Source organism: Cervus canadensis, chromosome 16, assembly GCF_019320065.1.
Source record: "Cervus canadensis isolate Bull #8, Minnesota chromosome 16, ASM1932006v1, whole genome shotgun sequence".
NCBI classification, from domain to species: domain Eukaryota; kingdom Metazoa; phylum Chordata; class Mammalia; order Artiodactyla; family Cervidae; genus Cervus; species Cervus canadensis.
The window spans coordinates 13273785-13286022 of record NC_057401.1 but is presented as its reverse complement, the minus strand read 5'-3'; the positions used below and the strand labels follow the sequence as shown (position 1 = coordinate 13286022).

At 34.1% G+C, this 12238-nt stretch overlaps 1 protein-coding gene across 4 annotated transcripts in view; it reads right to left on the bottom strand.

Moving 5' to 3' along the window:
* Nucleotides 1–1401: 1401 nt before the first annotated feature.
* Nucleotides 1402–12238, bottom strand: part of TRIM23 (tripartite motif containing 23) — a 33427-nt gene continuing 22590 nt past the window's right edge. For all 4 annotated transcript variants that reach the window (XM_043488987.1, XM_043488990.1, XM_043488989.1 and 1 more), the window contains 5 exons: nt 11956–12090; nt 8736–8865; nt 7804–7914; nt 6422–6546; nt 1402–3462 (listed from right to left, as the gene is read on the bottom strand). In XM_043488987.1, coding sequence (XP_043344922.1) covers nt 3283–3462; nt 6422–6546; nt 7804–7914; nt 8736–8865; nt 11956–12090 — 681 coding nt within the window. In that variant the 3' untranslated portion in view covers nt 1402–3282. The remainder of the gene's footprint in view (nt 3463–6421; nt 6547–7803; nt 7915–8735; nt 8866–11955; nt 12091–12238) is intronic.

The following is a 12238-nucleotide window of genomic DNA, read 5'->3' as shown; positions in this document are numbered from 1 at the left end:
ACCCATTTTGTACCACAAACTGATGGAAGAACATGCCTTAACTTTTAATATTGTGTCCTCCTTTTAAAAAGAACTAAAACTGGGACACAAAATGACTTTCCACTATGACATTTACCTTTTTCCCCTAATTTTAGGTGTTTAGACTTACCTATCAATTCATTCATAAAAGCTTAATCCTAAACTTTGGCTGATAACTGCCACCAAGTGGTGGTGGTGATGCCTCATCCTCCCCAAAATACAATTATTTTTGCTTTGAGAGGAAATCAGGTTTGATTAATGAATTTTTCCATTCCATGTCACAAATTTACCATAATCAGTAGACCTAAAAAATATATATATTGCTATATGTCTATTTTAAAGCATGTTTTAAGCTATTAGCAAGATACTGATGCTTACTCATTAGTCCTTTTCATTTATTACTCTTTATAGGGAAAAGTACAGCTATTTTCTTCCTTATTAGCACCTTGCAAATTGAGAAGTATCTCAGTGTTACATAAAAAGTCTTTCTTTTAGCAATATTAGCTCAGGATATAACTAGGTTTTCCAAGGCCTTTTCTGAAAACAGTTATTTAAAATATGATATTCTATGTGAAACAGGTTAAATTAAAAATTTTAAAAGCAACTATTTCACTTTAGTCAGTGCAGAATTTTAGCTCTCCTTTAAAAAACACTAGTTTTAATACATATTTAAATGTGACGTAAGTTGCAAATAAAGAATAACATTTCTAAACTTTTAATAAACTATCTCAATTTGACACTGAAGTCAATCCCTATGTCATTTTGTTTTGTTTCTCCTAACCACAGCACAAGTATGACTTTAACTGGTTACTAGCCATACTACTATATAGATGATTCGAGAATTTTTAGAAAGATGATAGGATTTCTTTAAAGTGATCTTAACATTTTATTGCTATCCATTCTGATGATTTGTATAATGCAAATAATGGCTTCTGGTGATTATAAAGCATTCCAGAATTACAGGCAAGACTATACACTTGAAAAACCTGCTTTACGTAAACTATACAATAGTATTTAGCTTAATACAGAAATTCAGTGCCAGGAGGCAAATCCAAATAGACTGTATTTAAAACCTCTCAAGTTTGACATTTCCCAGAGGGAACTAGCGCAGTCTTGCTAATAATTAGTGAAAGTACAACCAGAAATAGAAATAAGAGCCTGAAAAAAACTTCTTAAAAAAATAGTAACTACTACTACTAGATACATTATAATCAGGTCTAAGCACAATTTTTAAATTGTGTTGTAGAAATATGCTAGGAATGTGATTTAAAAGTCAAGCAAAACTGGTAAAATAAATTTACAGAAGAAAGCAAGTTAACATATTAGTGTTAGACTGTTTTTGAATTACCTAGTAGACAAAACAGTTCAAGGGCTCACAGGCAAATGTAACGCGTTTTTTTATTTTTCACAGTTACTGCAATCAAATATTAATTTAATTCAGAAGTATTATATGCACAAACTATACTTGTAACAGCATGACCTTTTACTTGAAAAATAAAGGATGAGATATTACATTTACTTATTTACACACTGCCCACAACTGATGGATTTTTTTTAATGCTTTGTTTTCTAAAAGTTTCGTTGTTTTTAAATGAAATATATTTGAAAAGACAACCAAAACAGTGCCACCCAGAAGTCACATCTTGTCATCAGCCATCGTAAGGATTTAACCTCATCCTAAAGTATGTGCTCAGTCGTGCCTGACTCTGTGACCCCATGGACGGTAGCCCACCAGGCTCCTCTGTCCATGGGATTCTCCAGGCAAGAATACTGGAATGGGCTGCCATTCCCATCTCCAGGGGATCTTCCCAACCCAGGGACTGAACCCGTGTCTCCTATGATGGCATGTAGATTCTTTATCAAAGAGCCCTCTAGGAAGCACTTCATCTAAAGTCTAAAAGAGTGTTAAAAAAAAAAAAAACCTATAAAACCCAATCTAGGTATTTTTAAATATAAAATTAGACTGCCATAATAAGGGAGTGTCCTTAAAAAATGAAAAACAGTAAAGAGCACACACTTTAAATTTTTTACTCACAACCCTGTAATAAATGTGATATAAACTTTTTATACATTTCTTCTTTTCCTTTTGTAGACATGTTTCTCTCAAACCACCTCTTAAGGCCTTGTCATGAAAATCCTTGATCACATTTTATTGTTTAAATAAATGCACTTATTTTGGGAAAACATTTTAAGGTAATCATTTCCACTGCTTAAATAACTTCTCTTGAGGTAGAGGTAATTTCTACTTAGATCTCTACCTTTTATGTAAGACCAACACTGGCTTCTGCGTATAACTTACTACATTTTACCTATAGTCATTCTCCTTAAAGATGCAATATTATTTTTAAAAAGCACACTACTAAGTACTTTATATTGAAAAATAGAAGGACAAATTTAGAACTCTGACCCTGGAAATAATACATCCAGGTTCAGCTCTGCAAATCAGTCTTTTCGTAAGTGAAGATCAACTAGAATATAACTGACTTTCACAGTTTTTTATTAATTGTTCTTCAGTGTAGTACTGATCTGACAACATCAGGCCTAGTTGGATTACATTTCATTCTAACTTACTGGGTTTTATACAAAAGGCTTTAAGAGAGCTTTAATAAAATACTGTATAAAATATTCATCTTCTATAGCTTATGGTTCTTAGCACTAAAGATGTTCTGTTATACTGAACATTAAAGTAATCCTATTACCCAAAGATGCAGTTTGGATTTTATTTCATTAAGTCACTGCCTTTTTTGCTACTGCATACTGCCAAAATCCAGTGAAAAGGCAAGTTAAGAAGCCATGCTTCACCTGCTTCATACAGAGGGTCCATTAGACACTTGGTTGGCTATTCTTTCTTCGAATGAATAAACCTTCACCTGTTCTTCACTGTGACTACTTACTTCCCAATGCTGGATCGAATACTAATGGATCCCAGTTATTCATACCAGTAGTACCAACAGTAAGTAGAACATGCATGTGTGTGTGCTAAGTAATCTGTGTGTACACACGTAATCTGAAAAACTTAACAAATGTATGTTTTAAAAAAATGCATATCCAGTAAGTCCCTGTTTAATCCAATTTAATCTGCTCAATCAGCTATTTAAATTTTACTACAGAGTTTTTAAAAGCAATATTGTACTGAATTCCCAATCCAAGATTCCTATATATACATCGTCAATTAGCTATCTTTCAGATGTAGAATTTCTTACATCATGTTATGTGCAAAATAACTCTTAACCACGAAACTTTAAACAACTGCTACACTTAAAATCAGGCAACGTCCAATACTCCAGCAGCCACAAGTTGGCGTGAGAGCCAGTCCAATCCTTCATACAGTCCCATACCACTTCGAGCATCACAGCCCTGAATATACCAGCTTCGGCCACAGCACAATTTATGGAGACTAAGAAGCTCAGTGATTTCTTCTACTGACAGAGCTCCAGCAACATCCTAAAAGATAAATACACATAAAAAAATTTTTTCATAAGTCTATGCAAATTAGCATTTTTGTAATTATTGCTATATACAGTTTTGCTGGTATCACTTTAACAGAAGCCTAAAGTTAAAACCTAAATTCAACTTTCGGTAATTATTCAGAGATTAATGAGAACAGAAAAAGAATTGTTTTGGCTATAACAGTTTGTAAGAACAGTCTTTAAAAAAAAAATATTTGGCTGCATGAGCTCACAGGATCATCGCTGTGTCGTGAGGGATGCTTCACTGGAGCACAGGGACTGTGGCTGTGGCACAAGCTTTTAGCTGCTCCACAGCACTGGGGATCTTAGTTCCCCAACCAGGGTCACACCAGCATCCCCTGCACTGCAAGCCGGGTTCTGAACCACTGGACCACCATGCAATAGTCTTGCAATGAAATCAATGAAGGCTGTGCCCCCTGAATGAAAGATACTGCCCATGTCATTACAAGGCATCTACTTAAAAGGAAATTAATACACGTATATCAGAAGAAATGGCTCTTACGTAGGGTTTATAAAGAGTTTATTAAACTCTCCCAGGAAATTCTCTGACGGTCCAGTGGTTAAGACGGACGGAAGACAGGACTCACTGCTTTCACTGCCAGGGACCCAAGTACAGTCCCTAGTAGGGGAACTAAGATCCTGCAAGCTGTGCAGCAAGGCCAACAACAACAAAAATCTCTCCAAACAGCCCTGAATACCCTTCTTCCCAGAAGCAACCATCAGTAACAATTTCTTTCATATTTTCCCAGAAAACTTCTATGCACACTCATGTAAATGAACAGGACACATTCTAGTTTTTTTGGTTTGTTTTCTTAACACATATATTGAAAATAAAGATACCTTTCCATTGTCAGGACAAGCAGAAAAAATTTTCCACCAGTATTTTTAACTTCCGTATTGCATTCCACTGTAGGTGTAACATAATTTTCTTAACCAGTCCTATACTGAATATTTACATTGAAAATATGTGCTTATGTGCTACTACATATGCATATACATGGAGGCAAACATGTTTTTAAATACATACACTTGCAAAATTATCTCTAAGACAACCTTAGGATATCTGTCTACAGAATACATTACTAGAGAATTACAGGGTAAAAGGGCATATGCATCTAAAACAGTACTTTTTATATGCAGTACTTTGACAAAGTACTGCCATATTGCCCTCCAAGAAAATATCTCACATTAATAACCACACCAGCAGTGTATCCATGTCTGAGGATTATCAAACATTTTCATCTTTAACAAGATGATAAGTGGAAAATGGTATTTCACTCTGCCTTATTTGCATATCTTTAATCATAAAGTGAAGTGTATCAGTTCTTAATAGCTTGCCTTTTTTTTAAATTAAGGGGAAAATCCTTACTGTCTATCCAACTCTTTCTTCTTATGACATCTAAGCCACTTTATCACTCTAAAGAAAAGCATTCTTATCCTCCTAGAAGCTGTCTCAAAATCTAAGAATCTTCACCTGCCACAGTTTGAAAGTATCAGTTCTTTGGCGCTCAGCATTCTTAATGGTCCAACTCTCACATCCGTACATGACTACTGAAAAAAATCATAGCTTTGACTATATGGACCTTTGTTAGGAAAGTGCTATCTCTGCTTTACTAAGTCGTCTAGGTTTGTCATAGCTTTTCTTCCAAGGAGCAAGCATCTTTTAATTTCATGGCTGCAGTTACTGTCCGCAGTGATTCTGGAGCCCAGGAAAATAAAATTTGTCACTGTTTCCACTTTTTCCCTGTCTATTTGCCATGAAGTGATGATCTTAGTTTTTTGAATGTTGAGTTTTAAACCAGCTTTTTCATTCTTCTCTTTCATTCTCATCAAGAAGCTTTTTAGTTCCTCTTTGCTTTCTGCCATTAGAGTGGTATCATCTGCATATCTGAGGTTGTTGATATTTCTCCCATCAATCTTGATTCTAGTTTGTGAGTGACTCAGCCCGGCATTTCGCATGATGTACAACATACAGTTTGGCATACTACTTTCCCAATCTGGAACCAGTCCGTTGTTCCATGTCTGGTTCTAACTGTTGCTTCTTGTCCTGATACAGGTTTCTCAGGAGACAGGTAAGGTGGTCTGGTATTCCCAGCTCTTTAAGAATTTCCACAGTTAGCTGTGATTCACACAGCAAAGGCTTTAGCATAGTCAGTGAAGCAGAAGTAGACATTTTTCTGGAATTCTTTTGCTTTTTTCTATGATCCAATGGATGTTGGCAATTTGATCTCTGGTTCCTCTGCCTTTCTAAATCCCACTTGTACATGTGGAAGTTCTCGATCCTCGCTACAGTTGAAGCCTAGCCTGAAGGATTTTGAGCATTACCTTGCTAGCATGTGAAATGAGTGCAACCATATGGTAGTTTGAACATTCTTTGGCATAACCTTTCCTTGGGACTGGAACAAAAACTGACCTTTTCCAGTCCTGTGGTCACTGCTGAATTTTTCAAATTTGCTGGCATATGTTGGTCTCCATGATGCTCTCTAAAAATATTCATGTTTTTATTTTTTCTGTCTGTAGTTGTTCTTTGCTTCACATACTAATTCAAAGTATTACCTATAATTTCAATTCAAATCCTACTTTTTATAAATCTTAGAAAATACAAACTTTAGAACTACTCTCTAATTTTCCATAATACTTTATATTAATATTACTGAAGTCACTTAGCAGTCTTCTTATTAATCTGCACTTAGCAGTACTAGAAATAAACACTTAACATGCAAACCTAAATACATAGGAGTTTCTGGTGAGTATCAACTACCTTATTTCTATCTTTATACTCCAAGGTACCAAGTACAGCACCTTCCATATAGACTGCATTCAAAATACAATGCAGAAACTTTGTATCTTCTGAGTTATTTCTCTCAAAATCTTAACAGTTACCTTATAATGTGGAATGCTAAAATAAATATTCTGAAATACAAATGTATTACCTGTTTGTTAGCAAAAATCAGGAGTAAAGCATCTCGGAGTTCTTTTTCCGTTAACAACTTTGCAAGTTCACTGTGTGCTTCACTAACTCTGTCTCTATGACTGCTATCAACAACAAACACAACAGCTATCAAAAAAAGACAAAAATATTCATTTAGTCACTTGTTTAATTTCAGTAAGTGGGCTAAATATTTTAATGTTATACTATGGTGAGTCTACCATCATTATTTTCACAGGAAGGCTGCCTATTATAGGAGCACCTAGCAATAATTAATGATATGATCTCAAGCAGTTCACCTAACTTTTGGTCTATTTTTTCCTCATTTATAACAGGATTTACAACATTTGCACTACCAAACACATATTGCTTTGCATATCATTTAATATTTTTCTCTTAATGAATGAAAATGTACCTTTCATGATCTACCTACTGATGCTCCTTCTTTGATTACTTTACTTTGATTACTCTACTTCCTTTACCAAAAGATAGTCTTTTAAAAATAAATAAGTCACCAACTTTATCTCTCCAAGGTATTCTCTTTAGGTGCCTGGCACAGCACTTTTCCATAAATTGTACTCAAAATACATAGCAGAAACTTCACGAATATCTACTGAACTGTCTTTAAACTTTCCAGCTATCTAATGGCAGCTAAACATCCTAGGCTTTCAACCATTCCTCATGTTCAAAATTCCATTTCTTCCCCTTAATCACTGGCTCATACTAACCTAATATCAAAAATTTCAAAGTAAAAATTATCTGGTCTTTCTTCTAGCTGGAAAACAGGATGATATATGGAACAAGGAGCATGAACATAAGCTTTATGCTGGGGTACAGGAGGCAAAATGTACAATTCATTTATGTTAATAAATGCTAAGTGGAACGTATGTCACATAACACAGTTTGGTTAAAATCAAACCACTATGGGTTCTTCTGCTGATGATAACTAATTGTGAATGGAAATAAAGGAGTGGAGCTATTTAGAGATTATAATGGGACAAATGTTGAGTTGAATTGAATTGAATAGAGCAATAGAACTATACACCACAAATTCTACCCTATACCACACTATTGCCAATGATTATACTCATATGAACACTAATAATACTCTTTGTTAAGAATACCAAGAAGATAGTACCCTTAATTGCTTACATGTATAAGATAAATATTATGTTATCGTTTTTCATGAAATATACCAGAGTACATATCCCAGTCTATCTAGCTTAATTTTCTTAATAGTGTGGGGCGTGCTACCAATATGTAATAGTATGGTCATGTATTTAATCAATGTTAAAATATCAATTTTATTAGCTAAATCAATGCACTGAAAACTGGACTGACATTCTAAAAATTTGAAAAATTAAGATGTAATTTTTACACTCTTACCTTGGGTATTAAGGTAATAATGTTTCCACAATGGTCTTAATTTGTGTTTTCCACCTACATCCCAAATGGTGAACTTTAGATTTTTATATTCTACAGTTTCCACATTAAAACCTGTTTTTTGGAAAAAAAAAACTTACTTTAATACTGACTGTGGGAGAAGGCGAGGGTGGGATGTTTTGAGAGAACAGCATTGAAACATGTATATTATAAAGGGTGAAACAGATCAACAGCCCAGGTTGGATGCATGAGACAAGTGCTCAGGGCTGGTGCACTGGGAAGACCCAGAGGGATGGGGTGAGGAGGGAGGCGGGAGGGGGGATCAGGATGGGGAACACATGTAAATCCATGGCTGATTCATGTCAATGTGTGGCAAAAACCACTACAATATTGTAAAGTAATTAGCCTCCAACTAAAAAAAAAATGGAAAAAAATAATAATAAAAAATGAATTTAAAAAACTGACTTATGCGTGACACACCAAAAACAGGCAACCCCATTTGTAGCTGTGACTTACAAATCATCTTCATACCGCACTATCTAACCAACTCCACTTGTAATAAACATACATGGGGAAATGTATACCTTTAACCAGGGTTAGCCCGCTAACCCAATAGAGTCCTTAGACCTTGACAGCCGAGTACCAGCTCTGTAGCACTGCCACCTCCTCATCCCTAATTTTCAGCCAGAGTCATCAATACTTTCTTTATTCTTTTCAGCTGTCCCACCAATATTCTGTTCTTCCTTACTATCCCTCCTCAATCCACATTTCAATCCCACAGTCACTGAACCTTGCATTTTTCCTCTGAAATGCTGATGTCTTACAGCCAATCTCCACATCAGATGGGCGTAAAGTAAGGCCCTGAGAACTCATCTGTAAGTTAGGGGTTTTTCCTATAAAATATTCATTAAGGTAAAAGCAATACGCATACTTACCAATTGTTGGAATAGGCTGCATGAACTCATCCTGTTTTAATTTAAACAAAATAGTAGTTTTTCCAGCACCATCCAATCCTAATGTAACAACTCGAATTTCCATTTTGGGTCCAATGTGAACTCTATTGTCCTATAATTTTTAAAAAAATAAATCTTTTAATTTTGATACAGAGTTAAAAGTATTAGCACTTACACTTTTATTTATAAAATACCTTTGCTAATTACTTTGTCTCCTACTCATTCCTCAATCCATTAAAATCAGAGTTCTATTCCCATATTAAAATACCCTGATTCTGATATATAGAAAGAGGAAATGTATCCTCACTGTTTTGTTAAATCTTGGCTTAGTAAAACTTACTACATACTATGTAAGCTAAAAAATACACACACACACACTTATTTTTCCCAGATTTTCTAGCTCTATTAAATCTTCTTTAAATAAGATTTTTCATGCTGTGCTAAATATATTAGTTAAAATAAAGATATATAAAGTATATAAAGATATAATTTGTGACATCAATAACATAAAGTACAGGGGGTGGAGCTGTGGAGAAATAGAATTTTTGTATGCAATTAAAGTTAATTTGTTATCAAGTTAAAACAGAATGTTACAACTAAAATATTTTATGTAATTGCAATGGTAACCTCACACACACACAAAAAAAATCCGTAGAATATAAACAAAAGGAAATGAGAAGGAAATCAAACCATGACACTATAAAAAAAATCAATAAAACACAAAAGGCAATGAAAGAGGAAAGGTGAAACAAAAAAAAACTTATCAAGTTAGGCAGAAAATGAACAAAATGACAACAGTAAGGGTTTACTTAACAATAATTACTTTAAATATAAATAGACGTAACTCTCCACTCGAAAGACATAGTGTGACCTAATGGGTGAAAAACCAAGATCTAAAAATATGCTGTTTACAAAAGAGACTCACTTTATATCTAAGGAAACACACATTTGAAAGTGAAAGGATGGTAAAGATGCAAATCTCTTTGGGATGCAAATCATACCCAAAAGAAAGCAGGGCTGGCCATCCGAATATCAGATAATATAGATTTTTAAGTCAGAAACTGTTATAAGGGACAAGTTCATTATATAATGGAGAAATGGAAGGTTTATAAAGAATATATAATAATTCTAAATATCTGGATTATAAATAAATAGATTAAAGCCCTAAACATAAGAACCAAAGCTATAAAACTCGTAGAACAGCAGAAAAGCTTCACGACACTGGGTTTGGCAATGATTTTCTTAGATATGACATGAAAAACAGTCAACAGAAGCAAAAATAGATAGATGGGACTAGATCAATGTTAAAAGCTTTTCTGAATCAGAGGACACAATCAAGAGAGTGAAGAAGAAAACTATAGAATGGGAGAAGATACTTGCAAATCATGTATCTGATAATGGGTTCATATCCGGAATACATAAAGAACTCCTATAACTCAACAACAAAAAGACAGAAACAGAAAAATAGGCAAAAGGACTTCTAAAAAATTCTCCACAGAACTGACCAAGAAGCATATGAAAAGATGCTTAACATCACTGATTATCAGAGAAATGCAAATCAATACCACAATAAGATATCACTTTACACCAATCAGGATGGCTACTAACAAAAACAAAAACAAAACGAACAGAAAATAATAAGTGAAAATGTGGAGAAATTGGAATCCTCATGCACTTTTGGTGGGATTTATATCATGTGATGCAATTGCTAAGGAAACAGTATGACATTTCCTCAGAAAATCAAAAACAGAACTACTATATAAATCATTAGTCCCATTTCTGGTATTTATCCAAAAGAATTGGAAACAAAGCCTGAAAGAGATGTCTATACAATCATGTTCACAGCAGCACTATTCACAATAACCAAGAGGTAAAGTAACCCAAATATCCAGCGATAGATGAATGTATACACAAAATGTGGCATATACAAACAATGAAATATTATTTAGACAAAATAAAAGGATATCCTGTCACATACTACAACACAGGTGAACTCTGAGGACATAATACTAAGTGAAATAAACCCAGTCACAAAAAGACAAATACTATCCACGTATACACTAAATTTAGAGTAGTCAAATTCAAAGAAACAGAAAGTAGAACAGTGGTTACCAAGATATGAGGAGAAGCAGGGAATAGGGGAGTGGTTGCTTATAAGGTATAGTTTCAGTTTTTCAAGATGAAAAATTTCTGAAAATGTTTCACACAGTGTGAATATACTTAATAATACTGAACTATACACTTAAAAAATGGTTAAGATGGTAAAAAATTTTGTGTTTTTTACCATAATAAAAAAAATGTACATACTCACAATCAAGAACCTTCTAGATGCAAAAGGAAATGGAAAAGGTCACTATATACAGCTATGGAGTGACCTCTAGGATGTACCCTCAAGTTAAAATGCAAGGTGGAGAAGTGAGTACAGTACTCTACCTTTAAATGGGTGGAGAGTACATGCAAACATATTTCTCTATTTTTTTAAATGATTAATAAAACTAAGAAAAATTCTTAATAGTTTTCTATGGCGAAGGGAAGAAAAGGGTGGAGGGGCCAGGAATTTAAGTTAGACTTCACTGAATGTACTTTGCTTTGTAGATATGACTCTGGACCATGTGAATGCTTCACTTAATTATAAAACAAGATTAAAAACAATTTTAAAGCCACTCAAAAATAGAGAGCAAAATGAAACACATGTACCTTTTTAAATTCGGGGGAATCCACTTGAAAAGAGACCAAAACATATCAAAAAATGCCAAATACATACCTTGTTGGATTCAGTCTCAGACCTAAAAAAATTCATTTAACAATCTAGGAAATCTGAATACTAATTTGATAATGGGTAATATTAAAGATGTATTTAATTTCTTAGGTGTGGTAATGGTATTTTTATTGTGTTTTAAGAATGATTTGATGGTGGGATGAAATATGTTGAGATTTGTTTCAAAATAACCTGGGAGATTGTAGGTAGAAAGAGACTGGGAGAAGGGTAGGTGAAATAAAAAGTTATTAACTGTTCCAGTAGGTGGTGATGAGTATAGAAGATTCATTACACCACCTTCTATTTTCCACTGATAAAGTTTTCTTTTTTAATCCTATGGTTCATTAATTTTTTAGTTGTCTCTTCAAGCTAATTACCATGGAAGGTAAAACAATTATGATTTGTTCAAAAACACACCTAAAAATGAAGTACAGGATATATTACCTTTGTAAAAGTGACAGGGATGCTGGCATCCAGCTGGATGTGATCTGCCACTTCTGTAAACTGCTGCTGCTGCTTCTGCAATGTTTCCAGTAACCTCGTGATTTCCTGTTTTGCCAAGACAACTCTACAATCATCCTAGAAAGGAGAAGATGATATTTCTTATAAACCTTTTAAAGAGATCAGAAAAAAAGAGATATCACTAAAACTCAAGAAAAGCTCATTTAACATTACAGTATTCAAAGTTAGCTGCTGAAGATCTGATGCTTTTGAATGGTGGTGCTGG